General features: G+C 41.8%; 1 protein-coding gene and 2 long non-coding RNA genes across 3 annotated transcripts; 2 read left to right on the top strand and 1 right to left on the bottom strand.

The window, feature by feature from the left end:
* Positions 1–354: 354 nt before the first annotated feature.
* On the top strand, positions 355–27,811 carry c2cd2l (c2cd2 like). Its single transcript, XM_061085692.1, has 15 exons — positions 355–623; positions 920–1,355; positions 20,136–20,231; positions 20,459–20,578; positions 21,132–21,242; positions 21,799–21,912; positions 22,019–22,112; positions 22,203–22,335; positions 22,442–22,506; positions 22,749–22,870; positions 23,533–23,704; positions 23,802–23,894; positions 24,287–24,420; positions 25,040–25,253; positions 25,933–27,811. Exons 2-15 carry the CDS (start codon positions 999–1,001, stop codon positions 26,181–26,183), a joined length of 2,076 nt encoding a protein of 691 aa, XP_060941675.1. The 5' UTR covers positions 355–623; positions 920–998; the 3' UTR covers positions 26,184–27,811.
* On the top strand, positions 13,062–15,616 carry LOC133019602 (uncharacterized). The gene is made up of 4 exons (XR_009682890.1): positions 13,062–13,388; positions 13,810–13,992; positions 15,053–15,211; positions 15,410–15,616. It is a non-coding gene; the product is annotated as an uncharacterized LOC133019602 (long non-coding RNA).
* LOC133019605 (uncharacterized) lies at positions 16,920–19,764 on the bottom strand. Its single transcript, XR_009682892.1, has 4 exons — positions 19,148–19,764; positions 18,544–18,726; positions 17,325–17,483; positions 16,920–17,126 (listed from the first exon to the last, which is right to left on the bottom strand). It is a non-coding gene; the product is annotated as an uncharacterized LOC133019605 (long non-coding RNA).
* Positions 27,812–27,965: the final 154 nt, after the last annotated feature.

Below are 27,965 nucleotides of genomic sequence, written 5' to 3' on the forward strand. Positions count from 1 at the left end.
ATTATTTGGTCCTTTTCTCACTAATTTATATATGAAAAACAGAATTCATGTATATCATGATGTGAAATAATTTGGCAGAGATAAGCAAAAAATGTATGATTTTTCAGCAATATTATATCATAGTTACTACAAAAGACAGTTTCAAAAAAAAAGTTTCAGATCGACCTATGCAAAAAGTACCAATCAGACTTAAATCTCAAACTTATGAATGCCTTTTTTATGGATTATTTAGATGTTTTTAGACATCTTTGGTGGTGTGCTTTTAGTTTGAAGGCGGAGTTTTTAACTTCCTTGTTGCTGTAGCCATTCGTCAGCTGCAGCGCCCCCTGCAGGCTACTCCTGTTAGCTGTCAGATGGTCGCTGTGCAGACGGACCAGCGGGCAGGAGGATTCGAACAGCGGACATAGTGGAGCCTCTGCAGCCTCAGAGAGCAGAGGGGTCGTTTCAATATCGAAAGGTGACGCCGGACTAACATCAGTACAAACATCGCGGAGAACACTGCAGATGGGACGCGTGTGTTTGTTCTTGGCACCGCTGCACATCGCAAAGAATCCAGCTTCACGTTGACGATGCCGTGCGTTCGATCCCCAGCAGCCCGCAGCCCGGAGTGTGTAAGTGACACGGTAGGTTTCTTGCTTCATCATCTGAGTTTCATCCATTAACCGGCTGCGCATCGTCCTCTCTACTCACGCATGGTGCAAAACATCCGAGATGTGTGTGCAACGTTTACGCATCTTTCAGTGCGTGGGCTTCTGCTTCAGACGCGCATTATCCGGGTTTAACGTGACCCATAACAAACAAATGAAAGTCAAGCAGCTGACGTGCATCATACATGTGTGTTCAGTGTTATTACACAGTTATAACATGTCTATGCCGTTCGGATGAGGAGGGCTGAGTGTGTGTTTACTGCCTCTCACAGGCTGAAGGGAGCTGAGCTGCTCTGGCCGACACCTCCTGATATTTCCACCCGGACCTGCTGACATGAGAGGGAGGCAGTGATGGAGCTGCAGGAGTTGGCCTGGCTGTGTGTGGTGGCTCTCTTTCTGGCCTCCTTGCTTGTGGTGCTGATCTGGCTGCTCCAGTACTTGCAGAGCGCACTGCGGCTCTGGAGAGCGAGGAAGACCCCCGGGTCGGACAGGGGAGCACCGGCCCTCTGCTTCACGCTGCCCCACCACAGCCTGGGCGGGGGTGTGTGGGGTTTCCTAAGGAAGCTCCGCCCGGGCCGGGATGGAGGAGCCGCAGCTGAGGCCGGGGTCAAAGGCTTGTTGACCTCCCTGTTCTCCTTCAAGTCCTTCAGGGAGCACTGGCAGAAGACCTGGGTCAAAGCTCTGAACGAGCAGGCCTGCAAGCATGGGGTGAGTTGGACCAGTTCAGATCTTTTAGTGGTGAACAGGAGGAGTGGGGAGCTGCTGGTGGCAATGTGTGGAAGAGCATGCCTTGGGTTACTACCACTAAGCAGGAGCATCAATAGTTAAAGCAAAGGCAGTTGGTGAGCCCATGTGTGGAAGTGTGTGTGGGCAGGGAGGTGGAGGTGTGGAGCTTGAGTGTCTCTAATCGGTAAGAGGATGGGGGGCAGAGAGTTGCATAACAGCTCTGAATCAATGCAGATGAGAGCGGAGAGGCAGGACCAGTGAGCGTAGCTACAATATGAACACCCACACCTCCTAAAAATAGTCTGATACCCAGGCCTGTGGGGGAAATGGCTGCGTTTGATCACAGTGGGAAGAGGCGACAAAAGAATAGTTGACTCACCTTTGTTACAGCTCATAACCTTCACCCGTAGTATTAAAGGAAAGCTAAAACACGGATTCAGTGTGGTCAGTGTCAGACACGTCTTTAAGACTTAGCGTACATTTTAAAGGTCTTTCTCCTTTTTTAAATTGTCACTGTGATGTGTTTGAATCATTGTCTGCCACCTAGCCAGAGGTTTAAATGAGCACTGCAAGAGGAGATGGATCCTCTGCCCCCACATGTGAAAACGGTCTGTGTGTGTGTGGGCTGAGTTGGACATGAGCTGGCCGGGAGTTTAAAGGCATCAATCCACATCAGTCGTTTCTGATTTCTAAGGGTCAGCTCGCATTGGCAGATAGAAAGCGTCCCCTCAAATGTTCAAGTTAACACTTTGGCCCCATGATGTTAGGGACATACACCTCGGCCTGCCTCAGCAGAGGGTGTCTTGTGATTAGAAGATTGAAAAACCTGTTGACGGCAAGGTACACAACTGAAGATATGCTAACATCTACTGATGGTTGGCAACTTAACTAGTGCGAAAGACCGTCAAACATACAAGGGATATTAACTGCAAACAATCATAGATATCAGTCCTCTAAGCATTTTCATCAAGAATTTTCACTATTTCTTGAGAATTTCACAATAAAACGTCTGATTTTGCAGTGAGAAAAAAAATTAGCTAACGTTTATGAGTTCTTATTTGGCCCACGCCCCACCTCACATCAGTTGAGCAGTTTTTGCGTATCCTGCTAAAAGTCAACAATGAGTATGTAACCAAAGAAACACTGAAAGACAACTTGTTATTAATGGCTCATTGTTTTAGCACTCAAATTAGAAAGAGCACGGTAGTGCCTGTTTTAAACCGGCCTGTTTGTTTGGCCTGTGGTGATGCTGCTTGCAGTTTTTTTCTCAAACTGTAAAAGTGACCTGCAGAAATTGAGCCGCGTTCAAAGTTTTGGTGAAGCTTAGAGAACCCTGAACTGGAGAATCCGTTGTAGTTGCCGTCGTCGTAAACGCAGCCATTGTTGTGCACACGCTGTTGTTGTGATCAGCAACATCACTCCTGTTGACGTTGAGTCCCAGCAGCAACTCCCACAGTGCCGGGCTGCCTGTTGGTTCAAAGTTTATTAATATTGAATGTATCACGTGCACCAAATCCCGCACTGCACTTTGTTGGGCACTTAACAACACACATGATATAAGAGATATAAGACACACAGATAGACAGAGAGTTCTGGAATTAGTTGCAAGATGTGTAACTTGCTCACCAATTTATGATCTCAGTTCACTCAATCAATCAATAGTACAAACGTCTTAAGCTTTGTGTTGCTCTTGGGGGCTTAACTAGGAAAACAGTGGTGTCTATGAGGACACACAAAAGGTCTGCTGTATATTCTCTAACATCATACAAGTACACACAGAGCTTTGAAGACTGCACTCACTTCATGTTCATGTGACTTCATGTGATTCCTTCATGTTCTAAGGTTCTGTTTGCATGTTCTCTGTGTATCAGGTCTCAGTGGTTCTGTGGAACTGCCTCTCTTTATTACATGGAGGTCAATGGTGTGTGTGTCAGTTGGATTTTCTTACAGTGGCCTAATCATAGACTGTATATGAAGATGGATGGCATGTCTGCTCCCCACACGTGAAGCCAAAATGACTCAATCGTCCCCCTGGTGGCCGGCTGCAGTATGGGTCGTAAATCCCGCTTCCTCCATGTTAGGACATGGACCAAATGAAAAAGTCAAAACACACATAAAATACTTAAAGATGGTTTCTCTCATTTTAGGTAATTCTTATATTACAGATGTTTATTTAAGTGTTGTTTTTTCCCCATACGTTTTGTTTTAATTACTTTTTAAATTCAATAAAAATAGGCTGAAGCATCAAAATTGACAGCTGAGCAGCTTCCATGGCTCCATCCTTACTCCTTACTATTTCGCAGACTCTGGTTCCAAATCGGCACATGATGGCAGCAATCATACCTGGGATATTTTGGCTTCATTTCTGGATAGTAGGAGGAGGTGAAGACACGTCATCCATCTCTGTATACAGTCTAGGGGCCTAATTAGTTGATCCATTGGGACCATTGTGGTTCTCAGTTATCAAAACAAAAACTGCACATCATTGGAGTTAACCTTCATAGAGAGAAATTAGACAGGGTTGTGTGTTTTACCAGCATGATTCTCTGAAGGTTTAGGCTCTGGGCTTATATGACAGATCGACCTTGTTTTGTGAAGTGCTTTAAAAAGCCCAAGAGAATAACATAAAAGTAGTTGTAATGCTGGAAAAACCAAGTAGAAAACTGTCTTTTATAGCAAAGCTGTACATGTTGGTCTGTCCGAGTGTTTAGTTTGTGACTGTGAGCCAAAGCTTACCGAGCTCACTCACCACAATGAAATATCTGCTTGTCATTGTCTGTGTGCACAGCAATCTGTTTTGCTGAATGTGTCTGGGGCGCATGCAAATCACTAATGGGTTTGTTAATGAAACTTTTCACATTACTATCTTGTCTTGCATGTCTTGTTGAATAGATACAGCTGTAGAGGACTTAATCTAGGCACTAACTAGGCCTAGTGATTGATGACATTGCCCTTGAAGGTCACATGCTTGGTCCTTTCAACATCACATGCATTCAATGTGAAAGTAATTGGAGGCCCAGTAAGTTGTTGTTCACTTTCTATTCTGGTTTTTCACTTGCTCACTCCAAACATGACTGGAAATACCTGCTGCTTTGTCGGGGTATGGCAAGAAAGACAATGCCCGCAAGCGAGTCACTTTGCATACTTTGCTGCTTACGAAGCACCTGCCACCTGCCAGGCATGTTGCTGTGGCCACTTGGAAAACAGACACGACTGGAGCGATCGCCCAGACTATGCTCACACTCACCTCTAAGTTGCATTTCATGATTATGTTTCTGCATCGGACAAAACATGAGCTTCCCTGGAGGAGCGCGGCGCTATGAAGATACGGCTTCGGTGTCATCATGTGGGGATTAGCACGCAAATCCTTTATAGCATTAACCTAAGTACTTTTCCGGCATTTAAGAGAGATGCTGACAGAGGTCTTTAAATAATTATGTTGAAATTTATCCAAAGGAAATGCAAGTTGAATGAGCCTGCATGTGCATCAAACGGGGTTCAGCAAACCCTTTGCCCTGCAGGCTCCAGTGTTTTTGCACAGGCAACAGAGAAACACTATGAAACCCATCATGATAAAGACAACTATTAAACCTCGCAGTGTAACAGGAAATCAGATTCCAAATTCTGTGCAAAAACTTCAGATATCCATTTCTATCCTTCATTCATTTGATTGGTCAGTCGAAAGAAAGTAATTTGGAAACTATTTATCTCATCAGTTGGTAGTTCGAATGATTTCCCGGCAAAAAATGGCTAAATCTGCTTCATTCCAACTTCTCAAATCTTTATGCTGTTTTTCTTTAATTCAAAATAATGGGGACAAACTAAATATCTTATCAGGTTCGGAACTGTTCTCTGGACCAAACAAGTAATTTCAAATATGATCCACCTCTTTAAAAATGATAGTGGTCGTTTCCAGCTGTTTTATTTTCACACATTTTATTGACAAAACAACGGATGACAAGGAGGTTTTGTTTCATCCCTGTCTAGTTGTTGGTTGGTTGGTATGTTTGTTTTTTAAGCACGATTACACAAAAACAGCTGAACGGATTACCGTGAATTTCTGTGGAAGGATGTGGTGTGGGTCAGGAAAGAACCCATTAAATTTTGGTGCGGATTAGAGGACGGATGCAGAATTTTTTTTCCCCCGCATCTTAACATCGTGCGACATTGCATTTTCCAACATTTTCACATATTTTCTCAGAGAAAAACTCCTGGATTGTAATGACAACAAATAAGACACATTTAAGGAACTGATATCTATGATATCTGGTGCAGCTTGACTCAAATTCCTAGTTTAATAAGAAAAGATTGATTATTGGTGAAGATTGGAAAATATTTGTTGAAGCTGATTGTATAACTTATAATAATAATGATAATAATGAGCTTTATTTGTGCAGCATCTTATTTATAATGTTGCAAAATGCTTCACAAAAGGCTATAACAAATAAACAGTATAAAGGACTAAATAAAAAACTAAATACAATAATATTACAAATTAAATACAGTATCACCAATCCTGTTTGTGATATACATGGACAGGATATCGAGGCGTAGTCGTGGTGGGGAGGGGTTGCAGTTCGGTGGTCTGAGGATCTCGTCACTGCTTTTTGCGGATGATGTGGTCCTCATTGGATCATCGGCTTGTGACCTTCAGCACTCACTGGATCGGCTGGCGGCCGAGTGTGAAGCGGCTGGGATGAGGATCAGCACCACTAAATCTGAGGCCATGACTCTTAGCAGGAAACCGATGGATTGCTTACTCCGGGTAGGAAATGAGTCCTTAGCCCAAGTGAAGGAGTTCAAGTACCTCGGGGTCTTGTTCGCGAGTGAGGGTACTATGGAGCGTGAGATTGGCCGGAGAATCGGAGCAGCGGGGGCGGTATTGCGTTCGCTTTACCGCACCGTTGTAACGAAAAGAGAGCTGAGCCGCAAGGCAAAGCTCTCGATCTACCGGTCGATCTTCGTTCCTATCCTCACCTATGGTCATGAGGGCTGGGTGATGACCGAAAGGACGAGATCGCGGGTACAAGCGGCCGAGATGAGTTTTCTCAGAAGGGTGGCTGGCGTCTCCCTTAGAGATAGGGTGAGAAGCTCAGTCATCCGTGAGGGACTCGGATTAGAGCCGCTGCTCCTTTACTTAGAAAGGAGTCAGCTGAGGTGGTTCGGGCATCTGGTAAGGATGCCCACTGGGCGCCTCCCTTGGGAGGTGTTTCAGGCACGTCCAGTGGGGAGGAGACCTCGGGGAAGACCCAGGACTAGGTGGAGAGATTATATCTCAACACTGGCCTGGGAACGCCTCGGGATCCCCCCGTCAGAGCTGGTCAATGTGGCCCGGGAAAGGGAAGTCTGGGGCCCCCTGCTTGAGCTGCTCCCCCCGCGACCCGACCCCGGATAAGCGGATGAAGATGAGATGAGAGATAAATACAGTATATATCAATACGGGCAAAAGTCTTCTAAGTTCAGGAGTTTGCTATGACATATTACATGTAATATTTTCTCTTTTATCACATATGGTGTTGGAAAGGAGCTAAGGTGTAAACTGGTAGTCTGCCTTATCACATGATGGTCTTTAGTACTTTGTTGCTCAGATCATTGTGAGACGTGATATCCCTTTCATGACCTGGGTTTTCCTTGTGAACAACAAATGTAATTGTTTCTCAGTCACCAGTGCATTTGACTAATTTAACACTCTGCCCTTAAAATAACAGTGAAATAATCCAGAGCAGGTTTTTCTTGGTGAAAATTAAAATTGCTCTCCATTGCCTCAAGACAGTAATGTGCCAACAATGCATCTGACGACACCTCATGTTAAGACCAACACTCCCACAGGCGCCCAGATGGGTTCAAGTGCCTTTTATAACCTACTCACGATGCATAAACACACATATGCTCATGTCTGACAACTGGCATGCTAGATTAAACAATGATTTCCTCGGAGATACCATTCTCACTAGATTTAGAAGTATGCCCTCAAACACTTAAATTAACATTACAATTTTGAGTGTGCATGTGTGATAAAAATTTAGCTGTATGAATATGAATAGATGTACGGACTTAATCTGTGCAGCAGCACAACAGCACATCTGATTTTGTGGACTCCCTGCTGTACCTTTGAACAGTATCCCATGATGCAGCTTGTGCCATGACTCAGTTGTTTATGTCGAGAAAATGTCTGTCTGCTCAAGTATCACTGCAGGAGCCTCTCACAATAATCATGCCTTGGCAGCGTGAACTTGATATGGAGCCTGGCTTGAGGACCCCGGACTCGTTGACCTTGCCCATACCCGCGGATCATAACAGCATCATCAGACTGTGTGTGCATCTGCAGCTGACACATGATGCCGAGCCACCGTCACTGGGCTCAGGTGTAATAGAGAATATGAGAGTGCCTGCAAGGAAGGAAGTTCCCTGTCCATTCAAGATCTGCATTTATAAAGAACCTGGTGATTAGCATGAGGCCACAGCTCATGCCTTCCCTCTCTGACTGACTGTGAGCTGCTGCTGGTAGATGATTAATGCTCCGTCATTATGCTCAAGTAGATTCCTTCCGAAAGGCCGGGGATTTTCAGCACCCAGCACTCATTTGCTATGGTAGCACAGGAAACTTGTCTTTTCATCCCCCAGTCGCTGCTTTCAAATTGCCAAGCTTTTAAAGGGCAGCAGAAAAAATTAACTGCATTATTAAATCTTCGAGGCTGCTCCTTTTACTCAGCACTTATGATTTACACATACATAATGCAGTACGTTGATACACACTCCCTTAGAATACAGTGTGAAGTAAAGGTAGATGATAAGGGCTTACAATGGGTGACTCTGCAGTTTTGTGCCAACTTATTATGATGAACTGCATTTGATAGATTCGCATTTAGCAGTTCCAGGTATCGGCTATAGCTCATGAAGAGTAGTACAGGACACTAAGTGCTATAAAATAAACTGACATTCACACGGCCTCTAAAGTCTGTGTGCACGCGTTTATCGGTTTCAAATTATGCTAGCTAGTGTGAGGAGAATTCTAACAACAACAGCATGCTAAAATGTTCAAAATGGCACTGCTAATATGCTGATGTATAGCATGTAATGATAACTATATTTATTCTTATTATTAATTATTTTCCAACGCAAAATTTAAACACTGCCGTCATCTGAACCTCAGATACACACAGGAGGGGAAGCTGAGGGTCAACTACACCCACAGGGGGTGGGGGTGTATTTCTGGTTGACCCACATGCTTTCAGAGGCGATCAGCCAGTCAGACCCAAAGGCGGCGACGCTGACAAACCTGAAGTGACAACATGGATGTCCTCAGGAACGGTCTCTTTCCACAAATACCCTGCACATACCCACTCAGTTAAAACAGTGATTGTTCACAAGGACAAATCTGTGGTTATGCTGCCGGCATTTTCCTCTAAATGACAAAACGAGCTTGGAGCCATTACCATTAAGATAAACAGCACCACAGTGCACCAGATGGCTACCTGTGAAGCCAATGATGTAAAACTCCTTTTGCACTAATAGAAAACAATAAAAGTATGAATTTTTGGATATTGCTTTACCCAAAATATTCTTGGAAATTTTTACTTCAGGGGATTCTTTTCAGGCCAGACTTCACCTAAACCCCCAACATATCAGCACCCCATGGCAGAAACAACAAAATACTGAGAATATGACAACCCTCTCAGGCATGCTAGACTTTGACCGACATATCTTGGCAAGTATGTGCTGCTGCATATCCCTAAGTTGTCCGTTTCCTTTTTCAATGATTAGCTTTTTTGATATAAAAACACAAATCTATAATTCGTTTTTAAATTGAGGAATTTTTACTAGGAGGCATCTGATGGTCTAGAAGTTAAGACGTACCATACTAGGATGGTACTTAGTATAGTGCAGGGGTCTCAAACTCGCGGCCCGCGGGCCAATTGCGGCCCGTGGGACGATATTTTGTGGCCCCCACCTTAATATGAAAGTTTAATGTTAGTGCGGCCCGCACAAACATTGTAGCAGCTCCGCTGTTAGCTGCTGTGTGGGACAATGTTATGATGTTCTGGTTTCCTACTGTGTGCCTGACCAGTGAACGCAGCATGCAAGTGAGTGACATGGGGGGCGGGGTCGTGTGTGTGTGTGTACGTGTGAGAGTGAGTGACAGAGAGAGCCGGGAGAGAAAAGAGTGGCTTTGGATGTGCGGTGCAGGAGGGTGAAATTCATAGTTTTCCGCCCTCTTTCGCGCAGGTCATGATGTATCCAGTGCTTCATTTGTAAATCACAAGGTGCCGGAACACTAAGTACATATCACAGCGCAGGTACGACGAGCACAGGTCCCGGAACGCACATAAAACGCCGCTTAAAACAGCACACACATGCCACTTACAATGCAGTGGGACTTATTTAGGCTATACTGCAGTGACGGTATCAGTCTTTATGTCAGTGATTAATAAAGTGGCGTCTTGAGCAAAGGCGACTTCTGTGTCCATCGGAACGGAACACACACACATACACACACACACACACACACACAATTTGTTAAATTGAAGGCAAATTCAAGGGACACCACGGCTCCTTTACGCACACGCTGCGCTGTGAGGTTTTGGAGCTTCTTTACGCAGACAGATTATTCTAAACCGCAGCAGTTTATAACACGTCATTGAGCTAATATCTACATTTTACAGTCTGGGCTGTTTTACATTATTATTTACACCTGATATGTGTGGATGAATTTTAATGATTTAAATTCCCTCATCCTCTGGTGGTGACATTTACGCACCGAGCCACGGACTGTACATGACGATGTGCTAGTTATTTTGGTTCATCTTAGAAGTCTGCATTTGTTATTATTTTATGAAATTGTGATGCTGTTGTTAAGAAAGCTTTATATATAATTTATTAGATTATCTTGTTATTGCGTGGCCACAAATTAGTAATTCATCCACCGATGTCAACAGGGGCTCCGTAATTTTCTAGTGATTACATTATATTGTTATATTTTATTTTAATCATTTCTTAAAAAACTTTTTTTAATATTCATATTTTTTTCGATACGAGAGGTACCGGATCTGCTCAAATAAGTCCCAGAACGCAGGTAAGCCAACACGCCGGCACAAAGTAAGCACAAAAATGGATAGAAAAATGTGAGGCTACAGGAGGAATTTGATCATAGATTTGCAGACTTCAAGAAGCACAGAGCGACTTTTACAAAAATTTTGCGGATCCCTTCTCCTTTGATGTGCAAGATGCCCCTCCTGTGCTTCAAATGGAGCTCATTGGCCTGCAGTGCAACTCTGACCTCAAAGCCAAGTTCAGGGAGGTGAGTGGAAAGGAAGACAAGCTTGGGCAATTTTTGTGAGAATTGAACCCCAGCTTCCTTGAGCTTTCCCGAATGTTCAAGCGGACCATGTGCCTTTTTTGGAGCACATATTTGTGTGAAAAGCTCTTCTCCACCTTGAACTTCAACAAGTCCAGGTACAGGTCCAGGCTTACTGATGATCATCTTCAAGCCATACTGAGGGTCTCAACTGCTTCATCCCTCAAGCCAAATGTGGCTCAGCTATGTGAGAGGAAGCGCTGCCAGGTCTCTGGCAGCAAGAAGTAGGCAAGAGAAGCCATGTTTACAAGAACCGTTCGTGTTCTTCAATATTCTATTCATGTTCAGAAGAACCCATTGAAGTTAAATAACTGTTAGTAATGACATTAGAGAAGTTTGGATTTTTTTAGCAAAGTTTTTTTTTTTGTGGAATACCTGATGCGGCCCAGCCTCACCCAGATACTGGCTCCAGCGGCCCCCAGGTAATTTGAGTTTGAGACCCCTGGTATAGTGCATTGCCAAGCAAGGCCCAAAGTGAAAACAAATCAACCCTGGATCCGCCCATTTGCCCAGATCCATGCCAAAATCTAATGGGTGCTCTCTTGTCCCATCCTTCTACCAAATTTCATGGAAATTTATGCTGTAGTTTTTGTGTAATCCTGCTAACAAAAAACACACAACCAAAACAACCAAAACAAATAAACCACATACAGGGTTGAAAACATAATCTCCTCGGGTTGGAGGTCATAATCTAACACTCTATAATCTGTGTCTTCAGTTTGATTCCGGGACCAGGCCCCACTCCATCCTTTCATATTTGCATTTGAGTCATCTAGAAAAATAAAAAACAATTTTCTTCTCATCACACAGATGTGTTGTTGAATGAATGGACCTAAAAACAAATCAACTTGTGCAAAGTGTTGTTTTTACTCCATTAATGCCTATTTACAAATGTGGCAGTTGTGTTTAACAGCAGGTGATGAAAACCCTGTGGTTAATGTGTTATTCTAAAGCCTCGCAATATGAAATACATCCCAGCATATTTGTTTTGCACTACAGTGGGTGTAATGAACGGTTGGGTGACTGAGTACTGGTTTAGAGGCTCCAGCCAACAAGAGCGAAAACACAGCCGGTTGTATGGTGTAGTCATGTGACTGCAGTGTTGGTCCAGGGAATCTACGCAAGCTTGCGGCATTGCAGTTGGCTCAGCTTCCTGCCCTTTTGGCTGGAACACTGACAGACACACACACACAAATATAGACACACACCATAAACTTTGTTACATCATCCTCTCACCTCTGCCCTGCCTTCTCCGTTGTGTTTGATAGAGCTTGGACTTGGACCTAGAGGAACATATGCCCTGACAATAGGGGATTTGTGATCTCTCACTTGTATCTCCTGAGCCAGTTAAAGCCATCAAGTCTAACGGATCCTCTGGCACTCTGGCACAAACACACACACGGTTGTACAGCTGTCTTAGTAAGGACACTCATTGGCATTATGCATTCCGTAGCTCCTTACCCTAACCATCCAAACAAAATTCCTAACCCTCACCCTAACCTGATTCTAAAAATAACCCTAAAACGAAGTCTTAACCCCCAAACAGTCCACCAAAGCGTGGTCCTCACTTTCCCAAAATGCCCACTCCGTAGGCGTGGACACACACGCACACACACGCACGCACACACACAAACACACACAGTGTTTCCACAGATCTGCTGTCTTGTTAGAGGTGCTGTAATGTAACTAAAGCATTGACTGATGCAGGTCCGAGCAGGCTGTAGTTTGATGAAAGGTGAATTACAATTTCTGGATTATCACAAAGACTCAGATTAACTTGAATATTACAACCCTTGGGCAAAACATATGTTGTAATTGTTTTGCCAGTATCTTCAGGCACTTTTCATCTGAGCGCACAAATCCAGAGAGCTGCCTTGGCTTAAAATCACATTTGTACTTTGCTATGCATTGTGAACACAATCATTATTATGGCACCCAAAAAGGCGTCTTTAAGGATTCATGGTATGTGGTTGCAACCCAGTCTCATCAGGAAACGTTCAGTGGGAACGTTGGTCCACTTGGACAAACGTTTCCATCTCACAATCTGGCCTATCAGATTGTGAGATGGAAACGTTTGGTCCGCCCATTGTTTTGCATTGACGTGTTTTCACGTCACGTGACTCCCGAGTTCCCGTCTCCGGAAAGGAAAACATGGCGGACAGTCCTTGTTTTTTCAGATAAAAACATGATTTTGTAACTTAGTCTGGGCATAAAAATACATTCTGACACCATTTCTAGCGAGAAATGTGGTCTTTGCTTCCACAGTCTTCAGCCAGTTTGTGCTTATGATATATATTTTAATAGTTATCACAAATGTTTTTATCGTTGCTATGGTGGTTGCTATGACGCTGCCATGCACACAACGTCGTAGCGTGCTGTTTAAATCACCGTCCCTGCGTGGTGTCGTTCAGTGATTGTGTATGTTATTCATGTTAAATAATATTAATATTTGAGGCTAGATTACACCTCTAATGCGAAGGATCTTGCGAGTCTGTTCAGAGGCGGACATGAGTGTGACACCGGACCGAGATCGCGAACGGACCGGAACTGACGTGTGGCTGGCGTAAAAAAAGGTTTTGTAAACATTCTGTCCATTTAACTTAGCGCTGTCATAAACACGGACCATTTGGAAGACAACGATGTCATCTTCCTTCTGTCAGGTAAGTAGTTTATTGTTTTTAAAGATCTATTACGATCTAGGTTCACAGTCCGAGTGCTGAGACAGCGGATGCGGAGTCCGTCGATAAACACAATGGATGCATTTCTTCAGCTAATATGCCATTGTTAGCCACATGCTTCAGCCCACGGTAGCATGTGATTACCTGGGAGGTGAAAACATGGTTTTTGAAACCAGTTCAAGACGCTTAGCTCATCATTAAGGGACGCTACAATATAAATATAAACATGAATTTGATTTATGAATGCTTTAGATTAATAAGGAGTGTATTTCTCGACCATTACTCCTCAATAACAGATCAATTTGGTTTAATGTATAGTATGCAATATGACAATAATGTTTTCATGTTATGGAGTTGCGATTCATTTTATAAAACAATTGCTATGTTCTGTTTTTTAATCAAGGAGGATCCAAGTGAAGCTACAGGAGTTTCATTAACGTCAATAACTTGGACCGAACAGTTTGTTTTGCTTGATGAAGAGGAGGAAGGGCAGCCTGGAGAGAAAGAGAAGCCGGGTTGAGCCCACTTCCATCATCCACGTACCACAAGGAAGATGAGGGGGAGAAATTATCCTACCATTAAAGAGGTACTTTTAAGTTACATACCAGAAACACCATTTTATATAATGTGCCAAATATAAATTTGTATTAAATCCCCAAAGTACGCTGGCTGAAATACAAGTTAATATCACACTGAAAGAGTTTTGATCAATCATGCTTCCCTGCTGTGGTTGTTCAACTGGGAAAACAACTTTTTCCAAAGGAAGGCAAGTAAATTTAAGGAATGCATCTGCAAAGTTTTCCTCTGTTATGTATAATGATGACCCCCATCAAACATTATGTTATTAATAATATTTACACCTTTTCATTTATACTGTTTATTTCTGTCTACATGTTTGAATTTGCCTTCATTAGTTTCAGAAAAGAGCGATGATGTATCGGTCAGTGGGCGGCCGCACGAGACTCCGCAAACTAGTCTCTAAGCAAAGTAGACGAAGGCATTGAGGTTGCGGCCTGCCATCATTATTATTTTGCTTAAGGGACTGAATACGTTTCATGCAGAAATATTAGCATTTCCCTTATATCTACCAAAACTGCTTGTTTCACAGACTGCAGTTTTGTTTTGATCCGATGTGGTGTGCAAATACTAACCGTATATCTGCAATGGGTTGTTGTGCATTAACATTTGTAACTCTATTTTTGTTTTGACAGACTGTGCAAAGAATGTTGAGAACATCACTAACCAGTGCAGTGTCCGTCTACATATTTCTACATATTTTCTCTCATATAAATGTCACTGTAACCTCTTGACAACTGAAACCATAACATGAGGTCAGTGTGGCCTTGACCTTTTGACTTTAAGACAAATACACAGTTAGACAACCCGAAAACATGCAGTAATGCCTCCGGCGACTCGCTATTGCAGAGGCATTAAAATGTTAGTGTAGTAGACTGGATTTTATTGGTGTTACATTGGACATCTTGTATTGGTATACAAAAAATATATTTGGTTTCACATTTTAGATGGCATAAGCAGAGACATCAACTCAGGAAATGGATTTCTGCAGAAAAGAAAGCCTTGTATGTGTGTATATATACATACAAACGCACTTTTAAAACGTTTTGTTTTTTATCATATATTCTCAGGTAGTACTGACGCATTTATGGAGATGGGACATGAGGGCCTTGTCTGCGTGCTCAAGAGAAGATTCCACAGAGTTCAAGCTGAGCAGGCTGCAGCAGGTTTGGAGGAATCCTCCTCTGAAGAGGAAACATGGCGAAGTACTTCTCCACTGATGAAGAAATGTGAGCGCTGTGATTAAATAAAATCTGCTGCCATGCTACTGTTGCTACTGGTGGGCCCTGCTATTAGCTTGGTGTTTGGTAGCTGTTAGCTTTAGCATATTTATTTTTTAGGGACCTGTCTGACGTTTATGTTTTTAAAAAAAAATCAGAGGGAACCATCTTCATAATTTAACACTATGTTTTGGTTGTGTTCTTCAGTTATTCTCAAGAGAAGCTGCCTCAGCTCCACGGTCCCTCCTGCAGCTTCCACTCCTGATGCTAACCCCCTGTTTACATCACACCATCCGGGCAGACCTGGAGTCACAGAACTTTGTCCAGAGCTGCCGTCTGAGAATTGTTGATCATATAATTTCCAGCAGATGCCTTAATGTAATGTTTGTGCACAATAAATGACATTGATCATAACATATTGGTATTTCCTTGCACTTTTACACCATGATATTGGCAGATAAGATGTTGATTACATTAAAGCAGTGAATGCTCTGCTTTAAGCAACATAAACACACAATGATCCAATGGATTTGAAGTAGAATGGGCACGTTACATTCTGTAGAGAGTAACTCAGTAACGGAAGTCAGAAAATTAATTTTTCTTTATCTGAGGTTCAGTGAGTTATCGTAACAGCAAAGCACACAGGTCTTGTTGTCTAAGTGGCAACCATATCATATTGTTTAAGATGTGTAACATCAAGCTTGTGTATCAGTGCTAAATACATCCAGTCATAAGTAAGTTCACCCTCTTGTTAACACTAAAAGTAGGTGACCCAGATGTTTCACAATGCAATCTGATAAGGTCGTATGAGAAACATTCTTAACATTAAAGAAATGAACACAGAGGATAGCAATAGATGTTTCACTTTAAATCAGTAGCTGGTAATCGGCAGACTGACTTATTCAAACACATTAATACTACAATGAATGAGGCAGGTGTTTCCTATCAGAAATCAACTATATCGTCACATTAGGTTTCTCTTGAGCTCATGGAAATGACCTTCACCTTCCACTTACTGTCACCTGAACCATACTGTTGTTTCTGTATCTACAGTCACTTAGGAAAACATATACTAGAGGGCAATGTATAAACAATAATACATCTTATTTATATAGAGCTTTTCAAGAAGTGCAAGTACTTCACTGAGGGACAGCTAATACAAGCAATATATATATCTTAAATCCCTGAGATGGGACAGCCTCTCACTTGGATGTAAACCAACTTTAGAACACATTTGCTTATACTGGAGATCTTTTAAATTAATGTCCCAGAAATGATTTCTGATAGCAAACCCCTGCCTCATTCATTGTAGTATTAATGTGTTTGAATAAGTCAGTTGTTGCATTGTGAAACATCTGGGTCACCTACTTTTAGTGTTAACAAGAGGGTGAACTTACTTATGACTGGATGTATTTAGCACTGATACACAAGCTTGATGTTACACATCTTAAACAATATGATATGGTTGCCACTTAGACAACAAGACCTGTGTGCTTTGCTGTTACGATAACTCACTGAACCTCAGATAAAGAAAAATTAATTTTCTGACTTCCGTTACTGAGTTACTCTCTACAGAATGTAACGTGCCCATTCTACTTCAAATCCATTGGATCATTGTGTGTTTATGTTGCTTAAAGCAGAGCATTCACTGCTTTAATGTAATCAACATCTTATCTGCCAATATCATGGTGTAAAAGTGCAAGGAAATACCAATATGTTATGATCAATGTAATTTATTGTGCACAAACATTACATTAAGGCATCTGCTGGAAATTATATGATCAACAATTCTCAGACGGCAGCTCTGGACAAAGTTCTGTGACTCCAGGTCTGCCCGGATGGTGTGATGTAAACAGGGGGTTAGCATCAGGAGTGGAAGCTGCAGGAGGGACCGTGGAGCTGAGGCAGCTTCTCTTGAGAATAACTGAAGAACACAACCAAAACATAGTGTTAAATTATGAAGATGGTTCCCTCTGATTTTTTTTTAAAAACATAAACGTCAGACAGGTCCCTAAAAAATAAATATGCTAAAGCTAACAGCTACCAAACACCAAGCTAATAGCAGGGCCCACCAGTAGCAACAGTAGCATGGCAGCAGATTTTATTTAATCACAGCGCTCACATTTCTTCATCAGTGGAGAAGTACTTCGCCATGTTTCCTCTTCAGAGGAGGATTCCTCCAAACCTGCTGCAGCCTGCTCAGCTTGAACTCTGTGGAATCTTCTCTTGAGCACGCAGACAAGGCCCTCATGTCCCATCTCCATAAATGCGTCAGTACTACCTGAGAATATATGATAAAAAACAAAACGTTTTAAAAGTGCGTTTGTATGTATATATACACACATACAAGGCTTTCTTTTCTGCAGAAATCCATTTCCTGAGTTGATGTCTCTGCTTATGCCATCTAAAATGTGAAACCAAATATATTTTTTGTATACCAATACAAGATGTCCAATGTAACACCAATAAAATCCAGTCTACTACACTAACATTTTAATGCCTCTGCAATAGCGAGTCGCCGGAGGCATTACTGCATGTTTTCGGGTTGTCTAACTGTGTATTTGTCTTAAAGTCAAAAGGTCAAGGCCACACTGACCTCATGTTATGGTTTCAGTTGTCAAGAGGTTACAGTGACATTTATATGAGAGAAAATATGTAGAAATATGTAGACGGACACTGCACTGGTTAGTGATGTTCTCAACATTCTTTGCACAGTCTGTCAAAACAAAAATAGAGTTACAAATGTTAATGCACAACAACCCATTGCAGATATACGGTTAGTATTTGCACACCACATCGGATCAAAACAAAACTGCAGTCTGTGAAACAAGCAGTTTTGGTAGATATAAGGGAAATGCTAATATTTCTGCATGAAACGTATTCAGTCCCTTAAGCAAAATAATAATGATGGCAGGCCGCAACCTCAATGCCTTCGTCTACTTTGCTTAGAGACTAGTTTGCGGAGTCTCGTGCGGCCGCCCACTGACCGATACATCATCGCTCTTTTCTGAAACTAATGAAGGCAAATTCAAACATGTAGACAGAAATAAACAGTATAAATGAAAAGGTGTAAATATTATTAATAACATAATGTTTGATGGGGGTCATCATTATACATAACAGAGGAAAACTTTGCAGATGCATTCCTTAAATTTACTTGCCTTCCTTTGGAAAAAGTTGTTTTCCCAGTTGAACAACCACAGCAGGGAAGCATGATTGATCAAAACTCTTTCAGTGTGATATTAACTTGTATTTCAGCCAGCGTACTTTGGGGATTTAATACAAATTTATATTTGGCACATTATATAAAATGGTGTTTCTGGTATGTAACTTAAAAGTACCTCTTTAATGGTAGGATAATTTCTCCCCCTCATCTTCCTTGTGGTACGTGGATGATGGAAGTGGGCTCAACCCGGCTTCTCTTTCTCTCCAGGCTGCCCTTCCTCCTCTTCATCAAGCAAAACAAACTGTTCGGTCCAAGTTATTGACGTTAATGAAACTCCTGTAGCTTCACTTGGATCCTCCTTGATTAAAAAACAGAACATAGCAATTGTTTTATAAAATGAATCGCAACTCCATAACATGAAAACATTATTGTCATATTGCATACTATACATTAAACCAAATTGATCTGTTATTGAGGAGTAATGGTCGAGAAATACACTCCTTATTAATCTAAAGCATTCATAAATCAAATTCATGTTTATATTTATATTGTAGCGTCCCTTAATGATGAGCTAAGCGTCTTGAACTGGTTTCAAAAACCATGTTTTCACCTCCCAGGTAATCACATGCTACCGTGGGCTGAAGCATGTGGCTAACAATGGCATATTAGCTGAAGAAATGCATCCATTGTGTTTATCGACGGACTCCGCATCCGCTGTCTCAGCACTCGGACTGTGAACCTAGATCGTAATAGATCTTTAAAAACAATAAACTACTTACCTGACAGAAGGAAGATGACATCGTTGTCTTCCAAATGGTCCGTGTTTATGACAGCGCTAAGTTAAATGGACAGAATGTTTACAAAACCTTTTTTTACGCCAGCCACACGTCAGTTCCGGTCCGTTCGCGATCTCGGTCCGGTGTCACACTCATGTCCGCCTCTGAACAGACTCGCAAGATCCTTCGCATTAGAGGTGTAATCTAGCCTCAAATATTAATATTATTTAACATGAATAACATACACAATCACTGAACGACACCACGCAGGGACGGTGATTTAAACAGCACGCTACGACGTTGTGTGCATGGCAGCGTCATAGCAACCACCATAGCAACGATAAAAACATTCGTGATAACTATTAAAATATATATCATAAGCACAAACTGGCTGAAGACTGTGGAAGCAAAGACCACATTTCTCGCTAGAAATGGTGTCAGAATGTATTTTTATGCCCAGACTAAGTTACAAAATCATGTTTTTATCTGAAAAAACAAGGACTGTCCGCCATGTTTTCCTTTCCGGAGACGGGAACTCGGGAGTCACGTGACGTGAAAACACGTCAATGCAAAACAATGGGCGGACCAAACGTTTCCATCTCACAATCTGATAGGCCAGATTGTGAGATGGAAACGTTTGTCCAAGTGGACCAACGTTCCCACTGAACGTTTCCTGATGAGACTGGGTTGGTGGTTGTGAATGTACCATAAGTATTTTAATGCAAGTGATTACCAATTACTTGTTCTTTGACGGTTGATGCCAATCCTGATTAAAATTCATGAAAGTTAATTTGCATTTGAATATACATTTTACAGCAGCTGTTTCATTTACTAATTGTATCTGATCTACAAGGACTATGACTAACTGCTAATCAGCATCATTAAAGGCTTCATCACTGCAGAAAAAACCCTTCATGTCATCCTCAAGATCTTCTGCTCCATCCATTATGTAATATTCAGGACATTTGCTCTCTTCCTCTGTTTCTCCCAGAGTTCCATCCAGATCACTTTTGACAGCAGTCCACAGCTAGCGGCTGCCTCTTCAATAGATAGTGTGACCTTCACAGACCAGTCTGCAGACAGAATGGTGAGTTCATGCATGTTCAATAAACATTGGGATTAACATCTTTAGTCAGTCACCCAGTGAATTTTAATTGGAGCAATGGATGAATAAAAATAAATCTGCGACCAAATTAAGTGAGATTAAGATGAACTCGGGTGAATTTAATCGTAGAGACGATATGATGAGGCACTGTTAATAACAACCTTGAATATTCCCCCCCTCCCATTTCAGTAGCGTGCTTTGTTTCACAGGTTTTACACTGTAACTGTTGGGTGGACAGTGTGACATTTCCCGTGACCGTCACCCAGCAGTCACCTGCTGCCGTTTCCATGGACACCTATCAGATCACCATCGCACCTATGATGACAAAGGTACAAAAACACACCCACTGGAATTCCTCTTGAACTTTGCATGTTTGAGGGCAGGTCTCTGACACCACTAAAAAAGTCAGAGCAACATTTGCATTGTTATTCAAATGTTTAAATTTACACAAAAACAAAATCACATTAAATCCTTTCCTGCCATCACAGTCACAAGTGAACTTGAATAAGCTTTGTGTTATTCTAGTTATTGTGTGGCTGCAACAGTGTTCAACTGAGCTAAGAACCTGTTTCCCATAAATCAGGTTGCTTCCTGTCTTGGTGAGGTTTGATTTTCTCCCTTATGTCACTAAAGAAGTGATTCATTTTAGAAATTATTTTCCATGTGCATTTCACTCCCTTATCATACAGCACTGTCAGAAAATAGACCAATTTACCCAATATCCCTCCAGGAATAAATAAAGTATTTCTGATTCTGATAAAGCAGCCACTAAATGTTATGTATCATGTACTGTGTTTCTGCATGTGACCAAAGTGAAATATTGTAGTTATTGTAGAGTTTAATGTGTTTTCCAACCTCGCCCCCCCTGTCTGTCTCCAACAGGTGGTGGTGTGTCTGGAGGAGGTGGAGGACGAGGGTCTGCTGATATCCTGGACTCTCACCAAACAGCCGTCATTTTCTCTGAGCGTGTCCCCGCGCAAGCTGCGGAGACAAGTGAGAACCACTACCCTATTTACATATTGGAAGGTTTCATATGTCCAATGATAAGGAAATACACATTATGCAAAGCTTTCCGAGGCTGTGCTAACGCTTTCAGTCAAAGTCTCTTCATAAATCTCAGTCATCATGCAATGTTTGCCTATGAGTCGCTTACTCCCCAGTTAAACTCATCATGAGTCATGAAGGAAATGCCGTTCCTTAATGGTGTTACATAAATGTTCATGCCATTGTCCTTTTTCTTGAGATGGCAACAAAGTAAATAAAGAAAAAAGTGCATTTGGTTTCATTACTGAAGACAGATTTTTCCTCATCATGCCAAGTGCAATTATTGGGAAATGTTGTGATTGGCCCAAGGGTGCAAGGCCTTTTGAAAAACTAACTTTTTAGATGAAAGCAACATCAAATAATCACATTTGATTTGTCCCTCTTGGATATTATTAGAAGTTAAAGTGACATCAGACATAAAAAATACATTCAAAGCCTCAGGTTGTTTCAGTTGAATGGTTTACACACACTGGTTAATTATCGGTTACTACTTTTTTCTTCTCAGGGGACAGAGGGTGGAGTGGACCTTAGCACGATTAAGGGACTGATAGAGGACACTCTGTTCAGCACTCAGCCAGCCATGGTCCTCAACCTCAAGACCTGTGCTTCCAGTCCTTCGGTGAGAAAAACAAATTGTTGTCTGACAATTGGATACTGTACCACAAATCCTATATTTAAACTTGTTTTGTTATTAAAATCTGCACCCATTTTCTGAACGCCCCCAGGCCCCCATGGGCCTCCTGTCAGTGGGATTGAACTCCCAGAGTGTCTTGGTGCGGCAACTGCAGCTCCGGCAGCTCCGAGCGACCTTAACTAAAGGTCAGATATTTTCCATTGCCGTCAGATCATTTCCCTCCAGCGTCCCACTGATTTTCAATGGCGACTCACTGTGTTGCTGTGCTTCTGCAGGTCAGTGGTCAACATCAGAGGAGCTATGCTGTGTCCTGAGTTTGGATCCACCCTCCACAGAGAGGGCGACCGGCTTCCTGCCTGTGCCCGGCAACCCCAACACGCCACTGGATTGGAGTGAAGAAATTAGTCTGTACGAAGGCATCTGTGACGTCAAACTGCTGCTAATTCGTCATTGTGTACAGTTATGCCAAAATGAAGCAGTTGTTTATTTTTGTGCTCTGTTCTGTTTGTTAAAGGGAGCTGAGGCCAGACACCAAAGAGCTGAGAGTCAGACTTCTGGAGCGGAATGGCAAGAGGGAACGTAAGGCATTACTCAACATCAATTCACTAATGGCTGTTCAGATACCTGATCAGCAGGAATGTTTAGATTGGCTAAGCAAAAATCACTATTCCCTTAAAATGCTCTGCTTGCAGGCTTATGTTCTTTGTCAGCGTTTTAGGATGTTTCAAATTTCAGGAGATTTTCCTATGCCGACTCGAGATCTCCAGTTTATTTCAAAGGCTTTCATGCTGTTCCTACAATTATGTCCTTTTGTTGGATAGAATTCCTGCCGGGTCACGCCTCCATCGCCTTGGATCTCCGCTGCAAAGTTCTCAGTGGACAACACACGTTGTCAATAAGCCCCGGCCTCGGCTTGGCACCACACACTACTATCACCGCAGAAGTGAGTGGCAAGATATAAAAGATCTCTAGAAAATTATAGAAAACTGCTTCAAAGACATTTACACTCCATTCCATATCATTTAGCTGACGCTTTTATCCAAAACGTCTTAAAAGATGTGCATTCCACCATGAGGGTGCAAACCTAGAATAGCAAGAACTATACAATTAGCTACAAGTGCAATATATAAGTGCAGGGATTTAAAGTGTACAGCTACATCTCAGTTTGTAATCGAACATCAACCGACCTTGAACGAGACAAAAGGAGAGGCAGCGCTGAAACAGTCAATTGTCATGCCTGAAACAGGTGTCAAAGATCTCTTCTGGCCTTTTCACAGCCAGTTTGATGCCTTCTTTCCGTCTTGCGCAGATCTGTTTTTGTTTCAATGACTGTAAAATACCGGACGTTCTCTAACTAAAGAGGAAAAAATAACCTACAGGAGACAAGTTAACATCTCCTCTAGCAACCTGTTGTACCCACTGATAGGTATCCAATACTGTCCCTGCAGATCCAAATGTCTGTTTAAATAATGCACCTACCTCGTTTATACAGTGCCCTCTTGTTTAATGAACTGCCCATCCACTCTCCACATTTTATTGGTGAAATGAATTATGTAAAAGCCTCATAAAATGTTGTAGAATCTAACTGTTTCTCAACTCCACCAGCTGCTGTATGTGGAAACAGAGGAGCCGCGCAGCACCCACAATGCTTTGCCACTTCGTTCCTCACTCACCCCGACCAAGAAAGTCGACGTGGACCGAACCATCATGCCAGATGGAACCATCATCACCACGGTCACGACCGTTCAGTCTCGACTAAAAGTGGAACGCAGTCCAGGTTGGTTTACTGAGAGAAGTAATACATTGCTTCAGGGTAGCTGCATATATTGTGATCATATTAACAATGACATGAACAAAATGTATACACCTTTCAGGTGAATCCCCTCTGCGATCCCCATCCAAAGTGGAGGTGACTGAGAAGAAACCCACCATCCTGTGTGATGGCGGCACCACCCCCAACCCGAGCAGTGAGTCGGACTGAAAGGCCAGACATGGTTTTACATGACAGATGCAAAGTAGGATAAGCAAGAAGCTGCAGTGTAACATGAGACATAAACTATGCAGGTTCTCCAGTTCAAAAACCTTCAACTCTAACAACAGGATTACACAATGGAAAAAACATGCTTTTACATCACAAAGCACAAAAGGTCTAGACTAATTTAATGTACATGATCTTAGACATTAAAATACTAGTGTTTTAGTTTGATACAAATCTTTTTGTATGTGTTTCTAATAAACTATACATTTTCAAATCACACTGCAAAAACAAGAATTTATCTGAAGGTACATTTTGAAAAACAGCAAATCGCAGTTTTCTGCTATAGTGCTGATTTACATATTTATGTTTTTTGTTGCGTAGAAAGCAATCGGCTCTCTAATGGCCTGGATCCTGTTGCAGAGACGGCCATTCGCCAGCTGACGGAGTCTGCCTCCAAACTAGCTCGGAAGACCCCAACAAAAAGGAGCACGCTGATCATCTCGGGGGTGTCAAAGGTCAGAGAATGGAAACTGTGTCACAGGCAGTGGCTTGTGGAATTTATCTTGCCAGTGGTAAAACAAATGTGTGTTTATTTAAGTGCAATTATTTTGATGTGAAAATGTAATTTTCTGTATTTGTTCACTTATCAGTAAGATGCAAGTTACCTGCAAAGCTATATTTATTAATTGGAATAATATTTTGAGTTCACTTATAGTACAGGAATCATTCACCAACATAACATAATTATAATGATTCTAAAATACGGAGGCATGGAACCAGACAAATTGAGTTTGATCTAAATTTAGTCCACAGTCGGCCCCCTGTAGGACCACATTAGAGGAGCATCAGGCCTCTGACCTCATTTTTGCCTTAAATCCTGCAGTAATATATCAAGTGTAAGAGGCTACACTTGAAACCTGACATTTGCAGGTGTCGTGATGTTCAAGGTGTAAAAATGTTGGTGATTTAGTGTGTATTTTTAAAACAATGGTAATCAGATAAAGTGTTTTGAGCAGTGTCTAATAAGAAATAACAACTTTAACTTATTCCTCCTGTGTCCTGTCTAACCCCTAAATCATCTGAGATAAGATTTTTGAATGGATGTAAATTGATTCAGTATCTTACACCCGTCAGGTTCCACTCTCAGAGGACGACTGTGCATTATCAAGTGGCTACGCTGCAGCCATGGATGCCGCCATGCACGGCAACCACTTCGGGGCGGGGCATCACCAGGACCCAGATGAAACTACACCCTCCGACGTGTCGGAGCGTCCGTCTGTGGACGATGTGGAATCAGATACTGGTTCCGCTGGTGCCATGGAAACCCGCAGCCTCAGAGACCACAAAGGTAAGACTTGTAGTTTGGTCTGTGGAATAAAATTATCTGAGGTGGTGAATTCATTTCTACTGAAGCTGTGCAGCAATGTCTTACAAAAATGGTAAACTTTCAGTTATATTTGCTGAATTTTAGCATATTGCCCCTTCTCTTGTTATTGTAAAACATATTAAAACCGTTATTTTATTAAACAGGTCAATATATTTCAAATGCATCAGATTTACATTCAGAATTTCAATTGTACAATCACTCGCCACTTTTATACAGATATCTTGCATTTAAGGAGAACCCCACATTTTGCCCCTTTTGCTTGTTTTCACTGAATCGAACAAAGTCTGCATCATGCTGCTCTAAGGTGGGACTTTAGCATGTCTGCTTGGTACCAGTGTATCGCCCTGTCCCATCATGCATAAATCTGGCCCTGTGAACTCCTCTGCTGCCCAATAAAGGCTGACGAACATTGCCCCCATTATGCAACATCCCAAATTTGAACAGGCTGTTTAAAAAGGGAACAACTGACTCTTAAGTTACGCTGCCGCCCTCTAGAGGCCATGTTGATACATACTCCAAACCAAACAAGAGTGGTGTTGAATGAATAAGTGATAAATTCAATTTGTAATTACTGGTTCATCGTTGGTTGTTGCTGTTTATCAAGGTCACAATGTCCCTTCTGTCTGTCTGCTTCCTGCAGTGGGCTTTCTGCAGAGCGGGACAAAGATGTTGTTCCGCAGGAGACATCGAAAGAAGGAATCCTGCCTCAGCCAATCCCATGAAGACATCTCAAACATGGGCAATAACTTTGCTGCTGACGCAACCCTCTCCCGTAAAAAGTCTGGCAGTTTCTCTCGGCGTATCATCAAGCGCTTCTCTTTCCGCTCATCAGGTAAATCAAAAGACAAAGGCTCTGCCACCAACGGAGGAGCGAGCTCGCTGGATAACTGATCATCAACGGCCTCATCCTAACTCAACAGGATTGCTTTAAAGCCTCTGTTGGGTCTGTCAGAACTAAACCTCAAGTCCAGACCATGTCAGGTTGAAAGCCCCCGGAGGGTTATCACCTGTACATGTTGAAAGGAGGAATCCTCTGGGAGGGCCTTCCACTGTGGTCAAACTATCGCACCTTCAGAACGGAAGTCCTGTTTAATCACATCGCTGAGGTTTAAATGTGATTATCTATTTCTTTCAAGGAAAAATCCGCTGCTGAGTGAAGTGAAAGAAATAACTACAATGAAATGCTGTGTGCCCAGAGTGTTTGATTGTGACCAAGGGTGGAAGCTCTTAAACTAAAAGGCCAGTAAAACATTATTGGTTGCACTTGTTCCTGGGTTGTATAAAATGTTTTTATTTATTATGTGGTCCACATCAAACAAGTGCTACTCATTCCATTCTCCCAGAAAATGACTCATCATATTTGCATTATCCTGTAAATTAGAGACGTTGCCGTGTTTTCCATGCACATGTAATTTTATCACCTAGTTTTAAGTGAGTTAACAAGAACCTGTCTTTAATTAGCTGTAATGTCCATTCATGATTGTTTATAAATTGGTTTTAGGATGTGGTTAAATGTTGTATCTTACATAAGAAGCAGAAAAGATCATATATTTATTGTGCTTTATATTTTATAAAAGGTACTTTAGTGGGATTTCCTTTGAAGTGAAGCTCATAAATGCATTTTAGTTTGCTTTGGAAACTTCTCTACACTACTCTCTCCACAAGACAGTATTCTGTCAGGAAGAAAAACAGGATCAAGTCCTGCTCACTTTGTATCTAGTGTTGACTCTCATAAGTGAAATGTGCAGTTAAGCGCATTGTAAACTTGATGCTCCATGTTGACGTTTTACTTCTGCAATAACTATCATTACAGTGGAACAAGTTTGCATACGGTATATTATGTGACATTTTCACATGTGATCGGCTCCTAATTATAATCTAAACCTTACAAAACTTATCGTGTCTGTAAGATTTAGGATTGTTATCATATTGTGTTTCTTTTTAAACAGATTTGACTCTCACATGAGCGACCGCAGGGAAGTACTTTGAGACATTTTGCCAAGGCATCGCAAGCAACAAGATTGTCAGAATTAATGACAAGGTAACGGGTATATTGGACCCACTCAGGGCAAGAAAATAAATTGCTTTAGCAACAAGAGATATAATGAAATATACTGCATCCTCATAAGGCAAACAATAATTTAAAATACATCTTTGGACGTTTGTGATTAGTCGGAGAAAAAGAGAAATACTACAATCATCTGCATCAATTCAGAGATCAAATTAAATAATTTAATCAATAAAAGAATAGCTGCTAATCGAGAACACGTGGAGCCAAACACTGTCAAAGGGACTCTACTGATCATAAACCATGTGCTTCACAAAAATAAAACCAACTCAAAATGCTGAATAAACGAACAAAGCCACTTCGTTGACTAAAGGCACACTACATGATATGTGGCTGGAATGTGAACAGGAAGTTGCTGGAAATTTTAAAATGTGTTTAATTTCTGTGGTAATATTTGAAATGTTTAATTTATTGCAAATAAATTATTTTTGAAGCTCAATCGATCTGTGAACCCGCGTTGACTTGAAGCTCTTTTTTTATTTAAGGAGTTATGGATTTTCAGCTTCATTGAGATGTAAATTTAACATCTGTTAAGCTCATAAACACACACACAACTTTTAGTTTTATTTTATACTTTCAACACCGAAGTTAAACGCGCCTAAAAC

The sequence above is a fragment of the Limanda limanda genome, chromosome 14, assembly GCF_963576545.1.
Source record: "Limanda limanda chromosome 14, fLimLim1.1, whole genome shotgun sequence".
Lineage (NCBI taxonomy): Eukaryota > Metazoa > Chordata > Actinopteri > Pleuronectiformes > Pleuronectidae > Limanda > Limanda limanda.